The sequence below is a fragment of the Elephas maximus genome, chromosome 3, assembly GCF_024166365.1.
Source record: "Elephas maximus indicus isolate mEleMax1 chromosome 3, mEleMax1 primary haplotype, whole genome shotgun sequence".
NCBI classification, from domain to species: Eukaryota; Metazoa; Chordata; class Mammalia; order Proboscidea; family Elephantidae; genus Elephas; species Elephas maximus.
Genome location: NC_064821.1, coordinates 80,695,301 through 80,704,170, shown reverse-complemented (window position 1 = coordinate 80,704,170; position 8,870 = coordinate 80,695,301). Strand labels below are relative to the sequence as shown.

The 8,870-nt window shown below is 41.8% G+C and overlaps 1 protein-coding gene across 2 annotated transcripts; it reads right to left on the bottom strand.

Annotated features, from left to right (window-relative positions):
* Window positions 1-3,134: 3,134 nt before the first annotated feature.
* NDUFS5 (NADH:ubiquinone oxidoreductase subunit S5) lies at window positions 3,135-8,363 on the bottom strand. Of its 2 annotated transcripts, none has more exons than XM_049878871.1 (3): window positions 8,240-8,363; window positions 6,490-6,707; window positions 3,135-3,348 (listed from the first exon to the last, which is right to left on the bottom strand). In XM_049878871.1, exons 2-3 carry the CDS (start codon window positions 6,703-6,705, stop codon window positions 3,256-3,258), a joined length of 309 nt encoding a protein of 102 aa, XP_049734828.1. In that variant the 5' UTR covers window positions 6,706-6,707; window positions 8,240-8,363; the 3' UTR covers window positions 3,135-3,255. The 2 variants fall into 2 exon arrangements, with proteins under 2 accessions (XP_049734828.1, XP_049734829.1); XM_049878872.1 differs by lacking the exon at window positions 8,240-8,363 and adding an exon at window positions 8,058-8,218.
* Between the last annotated feature and the right edge of the window lie 507 nt (window positions 8,364-8,870).

Here is an 8,870-nt window from a genome sequence, read left to right as displayed (position 1 = left end):
CCTGAGACCATGGTCACCACAGCCTTCAGTCCAGTAATTCGGTCCCTCAGGGAGTTTGGATGTGTCTATGGAGCTTCCATGACCTTGCCTTGTACAGGTTGTGCAGGCTTCCCTAGTATTGTGTACTGTCTTACCCTTCACCAAAGTTACCACTTATCTACAATTTTTTCTCTCTGTTGTAGTTCTATTTTTATTTACTTTCACTGATATTTCTTTTGCATGACTAATCTATCATGAAGCCCATCCAATGAATTTATTTCAGACATTGTAACTTCTCAATTTTAGAATTTTCATTTGTTTATAATGAATTTATTTATATTTACAGTAGTTCTATTGACTATTTTCCCCCTTGATTATAGGTCACATTTTCCCACTTCCTTTGGAAACCCTGGTGGTGTAGTGGTTAAGTGCTACAGCTGCTAACCAAAGGGTTGGCAGTTCGAATCCGCCATGTACTTCCTCTGCGTGTCTCATAATTTGATAGTGTATTCCAGGCATTGTATATAAAAGAACAGTGGAGAATGAAGTATAATATTTATTTCCCAAAAAGTAGAAGCCATTTCCTCTTAAAATTAGAGGGGCTGGTCATTCAGATTTGTCCTTGAGTTAGGGCTGAGGCTCAACTTTAATTGATTTCACCTGTTGTTAACTCAACTCCCAACCTCCATAGATGCTGCCTTTCTGATCTTGTCAGAATTTGAGCTGGGAAGGGGTTGGTTGTACTTTCAGATATTTTTGGTTCAGCTTTGGATTCATCTCTGACAGGGTCTCGGAATGCAATCAGTCGGTGAACATGCGGGACTACACTATTTCTGCTTTCTCAGTAAAATTTGGCGGGAGATGGCAGGAGCGAGGGCAGAATTGTTGAGCCAGGCGATTTGCTTTTGTTTGAGATTTTTCTGGATTCCTATCTGTCCTCCCACTTTATGCTGTCATCCTGGACTTGGCTGTTTTCCCCTTGTCTCTGCAATGTCTCCCCACATATGGCGGGCCCACTCATACCCACACCAGGAGCTAACCCCCCAAAATTGGAAGCTGGCCAGTTTTCTGCTTACCTATGAATTCTTTCCGGGATTCAGTTAATCTAGGCTTTCTTGTTAGTCCTATGGAAAAGTATCTCCGTTTTGTCCAGGGTTTTTTTTGGTGTTATCACAAGAACAAAGGTCTCTCAAGGCCTTCTATATTCTAGTCATAAGTGGAAGTCTAGATCTAGATTCAAATCCTGGCTCTACTACTTCCATCTCTTTGATATCAGCTAAGTTACTTCACTTTTCTAAGCTTCAGTTTCCTTAAGTGTAAAATGAAGTAACTCTGATGTATTTGCTATTCATTTGGGCCTCTTTTCGTTGCCACGTGACTGGAAGTCCAACCAAAACTGGCTTATACAATAAAGGAATTTATTGGATCACACCACTTCGAAGTTTAGGTTAGGGCTAGCTTTAGGAAAGATTTGCTGCAGAAGCTCACACGTTGTCAGAACTCAGGTTTTCTGCATCTTTCAATTTGGCTGCTCCACTTAATCTGTTGTATTTTAGTATGGTTTTTTCTTCTTGTGGTCCTTGTTGTTAGGTGCCTATCATGGATTGAATTGTGTTTCCCCAAAATCTGTCAACTAGGGTAGGCCATGATTCCCATCATAGTGTGATTGTCCACCATTTTGTCATCTGATTTTTTTTCCTACTTGTAAATCCTACCTCTGTGATGTTAATGAAGTGGGATTATAGGCAGTTATATTAATGAGGCAGGACTCAGTCTACAAGATTAGGTTGTGTCTTAAATCAATCTCTTTTGAGATATAAGAGAAGCAACCAGAGATACAGGGGGACCCCATTACCACCAAGCAAGAGCCAGGTGTGTGAGTCCTTTGGACCCAAGATCCCTGTGCTGAAAAGCTCCTAGGCCAAGGGAAGATTGATGACAAAGATCTCCCCCAGAGCGGAGACACAGAAAGCCTTCCCCTGGAGCTGGCACCCTGAATTTGGACTTCTAGCCTCTAAACTGTGAGAGAATAAATGTGCCCTCCAGTCAATTCCGACTCATAGCAACCCCACCTGAGAGTAGAACTGCCCCATAGGGTTTTCTTAGCTGTAATCTTTATGGCAGCAGATTGCCATGTCTTTCTCTTGAGGAGCTGACAGGTGAGTTCAAACTGCCAACCCTTTGATTAGCAGCTGAGACCTAACCACTGTACCACCAGGGTTCCTTGTCTTCTTGTGGCAGTGGGTGCTTTGAGTCAAAGGGCACATACCTACTTCGAGCCTTGGTTTATATCCTGCTTTCCTCTGTTCTACCTCTCTGGCTTAGAATTTTCCAAAAATATGTTCCACGAAGTACCATTTTGGACTTAAAAAACTCAAAGAAACTTGTGTACAAAGCACAGTTACACAGAGCCACAGCGCGGGATCTTGCTGGAAGGACTCCAGCTTTCTGCCCCATTGTGATTGATTAGGGAGTGGGATTGATGCTGCTTGGCCCCAAGACTTGCTCTGTAACACAGGAATAAGCAGGACCCTGATGAAATGCCAAATCCCATCCTTCCAATTTTGAGACTAAGACACAATCTACTTTCCCTTTTGAGGAGAACCTGATATTTATTCAAGCCCTACAATTGACATTTATGATTCAAATGTTACCAGGCAGCTGAGGTTTCAATTATATTTGCAGTTATTTGTTTTATAAAGTTCCCCTTCACACCTGGATTTTTTTTCAAAAACGTTTCCAAACATGTCACTTAGAAGTATTATTATGTAAATGATATAAGATAGCAGCTAAAAACTTTTTAATTCTTCAAAATTAAGATATCTGAATCAGGCATTTTCTTAGCCTTAAACTTAAGACCTCACAGAACTTATAGTAAACATACAACCCCTCTTTCTACTGCCTCCTGTTCCCAGCCTAAGTCTGTGCTTTATGGAAAGAAACCAGAAAGTACTAAATAATGAACACGGCAACTTTTGAACTGAGCTAACATATTTAAACTGCTTCATACATAGGAAGCATTCATTAAAGGTTAGTTATTCCCTAGCTGCAAATTTTTTTTTTGGTACAGGTAGAGGCATTTTTCCAAACTTAAAAAAAGGATGCAACCTCATTATGACAAAGTATGATCCAGGAGAAAACAGAACAAATAGGATGGAGCAATCTTTTATTTTTAGACACTTTCACAAAATTTTCAGTAAATAATCTTCCCAGTGGAGAAGAGAGAACATAAAAATCTGCTTCCAGCCATCAGTGGCCCCTGGCTCACAGCCTGGGCTACTCCTTGCTCAAGTGGTGAGGTGGAGGTGTGTACTTCCCTTCCTTTATCAGCTTAGCCCGCTGCTGCCTGATGGTGGCCAGGCGTTTCATCTGTCAAAGGAAAAAAGCACTTAAACTTGGGGGAAATATGCATCAGAGTGAGGGCTAGAGAAACGGTGCTAGATTTTGGCTTTATTTTTAAACTCTGAAAGCTTTTCATCCAAGAGCACCTCTGAGATGAAGTCTATCTTCAAAGAACTTGAAATCATATCCCAAGCTTTTAACAAATAAAATTCTGGTACATATACAGTACCTTCTTGAAGACTAATAGCTAAAATGTTCTGATTATATATAGGAACATAGGTATTTATATATACAATAACAAAATAATGTATCGCTCAAAAACCTGTGAGAGGCATACATGTGTATACTAAAGTTTTTTTAAATATTAAAAGCGAGGATCACTGCACAGCTCGTGTACTCCTGACCTCTCTATGAGAAGGTGATACTCCTTCTGGTGACTGTTTACCGGGTATGAGTGAAGCTGAAAGAGTGTGGATGAGGTCTCTTTTTACCACACTGAGTAAAGGCCTGATATTTGCTCAGCCACTAGTCACTGTCGAAGCATTCAGTTTACTCAGGAAACTTCTTTGCTTTTGGTTTAGCCCCGGGTTCTGTCTATTCTCAGACTGGCCATCAGTTGCTTCCCAACAAATCAAAGCCATGGTACACAACAATGTGTGAAAGTCACAATGAACTGGTCCCTGGATTTTGTGAAAAAATAATTACTAATCCTGATCACATTATCCCTTTGCTCAGAATCCTCTAATGGCCTCTCATGTTACTGAGACGAGAAGCAGAATCCTCATACTGGCCTACAAGGCCTCCTTTCCGCCTTTGTCTCCTAATATCCTCCCCTAACCTTCTCTGCTCCAGCTCAGACTTTGACACTTGCCGTTTCCTTTGCCTGCAGTAGTCTTCCCCCATATCCATGGAAGTGTCTCACTTCCTTTAAGTTTCTGCTTAAATGTTTCCTATCCCTGAGCTCTTCCCTCACCACCCCATTTCAAATAGCATCCACTTAGCTCCCAATCCCAGCACTTCCTGCCCTCCTCCTGTTTATTTTCCCCATGGCACTTATTATCACCTAATGCACTACATTTTACTTGTTTGTTAATTTTCTGTTGTCTGCTCCCACCCCTGTTAGAATATAAGCTCTTGAGGGAAGGGACTCTTTGCTGTTTTGCTTACTGCTATGTTTCCAGTGTCTAGAAAAGCTCTTGACATAATAGGTACTCCAATAAGTAATTTTTTCTCAAAGGCATAAGGAGTTAGTATATTCAGTTAAACATCTGGAAACCCTTAAAGAATTAGTCAGGATCTACCTTCAGCAGAAAAAAAAACCCCAGGTATCCTAAATATTGATGTACACGTTAGCTATTTTAAAGACTGCATTCTTAACGTTTCTTCATTAAAGAGTCTCCCAACAGAGGACCTGTCATGGCTGAGCTATGACAACACCAGAAGTCAAATCTTTCTCCGAGTTAGCACTAATAATCACTTAGTACTGTGGATAAAAGCAAAGGCTCTTAGCCAGCCTTGCCAGATTCAAATCTCAGCTCCACCACATACTAGCTATTTGGTCTTAGACAATGTCCTTAACTTTTCTCTGCCTCGCGTCTTTGGAAAATAATACCAACTTATTTCACAGGTCTGTTGTGAGAAACAAATGCATTATTATATGTTAAGTATATATACAATACTAAGAACTATATTATATATATTATATTACATTACATTATACTGTATTACTGACAAGTTCAAAGAGCTGTACCTAAGAGCTTAAGCTATGGGAAAGCTTTAGGCAACACACTGCATTCCTCAGGAATAATCAAGGTGAGACACTTAGGAAAATAACTAAAGTAAAACACAAAATGATTCCAAAAATCCCTGGCTCACTAGATTCCTTCCTCTAGGGGGAGGTATCTAGTCATTTAGGGTGACCTCTAAAAAGGTCACTTATCTATATATAAATTCACTGGATTAGGAAGTCATCTTAGAGCAACTCTTCAATTGTTTCAGATGAGGAAACCAAGATCGAGAAGGGAAAGTGACTTGCCCAAAGTCACTAAACTAGTGGTGGCAAAACCAGCATCAAAACCTGGCTCTCCTAACTCCCGATCCAACGCACTCTCCACCTCACCAGGCGGCCTCCTCTTCCAAAATGAGGTAAAGTCTTAACCTGAGTGATACATAACCGGGGACCAGAAAAAGAGAAGACACACTGCGAGCTAAATAGCTGGAAGGTGGCCAGTTGTGACCTATCCATTTGTTTCTCAGTAATGCTAAATTATTACTCACTTAATGATCAATATTCCTACACAGATCAATATGAAATTATCACCTGACACTCCCTCATTCCTTCCAAGTTTGGTTTCACTTTACCCAAATGGCATCATACAGCAGATGTTGGGATAAGACATTTGCAAACCTTGCTCCGGATAATTACGTTATAAATTTAACTGAAAATCTAAATTGTCTCCCAAGCCTCAATGAATAGGGAGTAATAAAACATTTCTATTTGTTATTATCTAGAGCACAGAAATAAGCAAAATGACAGCCACAGGCATTTAGAATTTCTTCTTCAAGGAACAAAAGGACCCTATATGTTATGCTCCCCATTCTACTCTAGTGAAGGTGGACACCATGCTGTTAACATGCATTTTCTTTCTGCATTTTTGGCCTGACTCACCTAAAGCAATCTCATCAACACTTCCATTTCCCCAGAGTAGAAATGAATCCTGGAATTGTTACACAAGATGCAATGTAGTAGAAGTGCACGGTCTTACCCCTTCCCTAATGAGGGTTCAACGAATTTGATATATTGTCATCTGAAGATTTTCAAGGACAAATATCCAAGGCTGGCGGTTATTCTTTGTTTTACAGCCTATGGCAAAATGGAAATACACACATACGCAATTTCTAAACTGATGGTACAGCAGGATACGACACTAAAGAAAATATTTGAGGAGGGGAGGATGAGGAAGAACACTGAGGAATAATGGCCCTCCTCCAATCTAAAGGCATTTAACTTCTTTGTCATGGTACCTAAGCAGAGAAGGTTATTTTACCACAGAAGTTTTGACAGTTCATATTGGGCACGCCTCTACCGAACAACCCATTAAAAACACTTAAGAGTAGCCCCAAAGAAACAAGACAGAAATTCAGCTCCCACCTCCATTACTTCCTCACCATTTTCTGACGCAGTAAACATTCTCTAAAATCATCAAACTCAATCTTGCACTCTTTCTCTGCCCGGGTACTACCGATTCCATGGGCACATTCTATCCATTCTTTTTCAAAAGCATAGCATCGAGGTGCTAACTTGTAAGGCTGCTCAGCACTTTGGATTGTCATCTGGCGGTCTAAGTTAAGGTCCAGCCTTTTCTGCACATCAAGGAAAGGCATGGCTGCAATGGAAGATAAAAAAAAAAAAAGTAATGCCAAAAAAATGCAATCAAATGAGAAACTTCTAAGAAAAATGAAATTGTTAATTGTGATTAAATAGCCATCTGGAAAGTTGAATGATACCATTTTCCCAATTTCTTCTCACCAAACTTTTTCACTAGACCCATTCCCATTGCCGTCGAGTTGATTCTGACTCATAGCGACCCTACAGAACAAAGTAGGACTGCCCCATAGTTTCCAAGGAGCGCCTGGTGGATTCAAACTGCGGACCTTTTGGTTAGCTGCCGAAGCACTTAACCACTACACCACCAGGGTTTCACTACACAGGTTCTTCTAATTTATGGCAGATGAGCAATTTTTGTGCTTTCAAAAAACCCAAGGGAAAGAGAACTAAAGAACAATGCAAAAACATAAACAAAAAAACTTTCTATGGTAATGTTGTTGTTGGGTGCCGTGGAGTTGATTCTGCTGCCCCATTTGGTTTTCTAGGCTGTGACCTTTAAGGAGAAGGAACCCTATAGGTGTACTTTGCGCTCCAATGTAATGGACTATTCATTACTAGGTTTCCCCTATAGGAGAGCAAGTGCCTTGAGGGCAGCAGTCAAGTAGAGGCTCAACGATTGTTTGCTGGGGAAAAAAAAAAAAAAATGAATTTCAAACAACTTACATGTACAATACAGAAATGGGTAATTAAATTCTGGTACCCATTAGTAGAATATGATACAAACACTGGAAAAAGAGGACAATATATATGGAAAATAATATTAAAAGAAAAAAAGAGACTATAATACCGAAGAAAAATTCCATAAGACGATGGAAGGAAGCATAAAAAACGGTCAATTTTTGTATGGACGGTAAATTTATAGATGGATTTAATTAAAAAAAAATTTTTACCCATTCTTCCAGTCATTTACTGAGTAATTACGTTTACTGTACTGGAATAGAAGAAAGACGTAGCTCCAATATAAGCACGAGAATGCAGATACACACTAGAAACTGGGACTCCATTGGAAGGGGTACGAGAAGGTAAGAGCTCAAAGGAGGGAGCACCTACTCTGCCCGGGAGACCGGAAAATGCCTTTAAGATGGGTTTACAGTTTACCAAGTGAAGATCAGTGGGCAGAGTATTCCAGGTTATGGCAACAGCACGAGTTACAGCCGGTGGCGCTGGCTATGTCTGGGGGACACTGAGGAGACCCAGATAAGACAGGAGCTCAGGGTGCATGACGGGAAGGAGGAGGAAATGTAATGGAGAGGCTGGCGGGGCCGAAATCACGCTGGGGTAAGGAGCGTGGACTTCAGATTAAGAAACAGAGAGCCAAAGCATTTGTCCTACACAGAGCTAAATTAACCTGGAAAGAGGGCGAAGACAGGTGCAGTCTACAGGTTTGGGTGGCGTTGCTTGTGGGGGCGAAGAGCCTAGGAAGGCTGAGAAAACGCCCAGCGGTCCAGCCGGGACGAACAGGACACCCAGCAGGCCAAGCGGAAATTTGTTAAGTAAATCTCGGAAGGAAGCGCCCTAGCCCTACCGTACCGCCGAAAAGTCCTGGTCTTCTCGCTGACCGCCACTACGGCACGGTCGCTTGCGACTCCGGCGCCTGCCGCAAAAGATGCCCGTAGCGCGACACTTGGAGCGCGACGCCGGGAGTCGACCTTCCCTCCGCCGTCGCGCCCCGGAAACCATAGAAACCAAGGCCGTCGATGTGCGCCTGTGCGGCTGTAGGGGTTGGCCCTTGGAGATTTTGATTGCGGATGAGCTGACCTTCCCTAGACGACCGCCTTAGAGAAGACCTATCCTTAGTGAGTTCCTGCTGCCTCCTCGCACTGTGCCTAGCACTCTCACGACATCTCATTGGCGAGGGACTTGATCAGAGGCGCACGAGAGAAAGAACTTTGGCTTTCTACTCCCTTCCCCCCTTCGTAATGGTTAAGCACATGGACTGTGGAACCAGACTGGGTGGGTTCAAATTCTGACATCGTCACGTCTGTGTGACCCTGGAAAAGTTTTTAAACTTCACTATGTCTCAGTTTCCGCATCCGTTAAGTGAAGATAATTTTAGTACCTACAGCATAGGGATGCTGTGAGCTTGAAATGAATTATGTGTAACGCACCGAGGAGGTGGCTGGCGCAAGAAAAGCACTCTAAGACGTTTCCCATTATTTGA

Coding starts and splice junctions, on each gene's coding strand:
- NDUFS5 (XM_049878871.1), bottom strand. CDS start 6,705: ATGCCTTTCCTTGATGTGCAGAAAAGGCTGGACCTTAACTTAGACCGC. Junction 3,349..6,489: donor GTTTACTGCGTCAGAAAATG/GTGAGGAAGTAA, acceptor TTCCTTTGACAG/ATGAAACGCCTGGCCACCAT.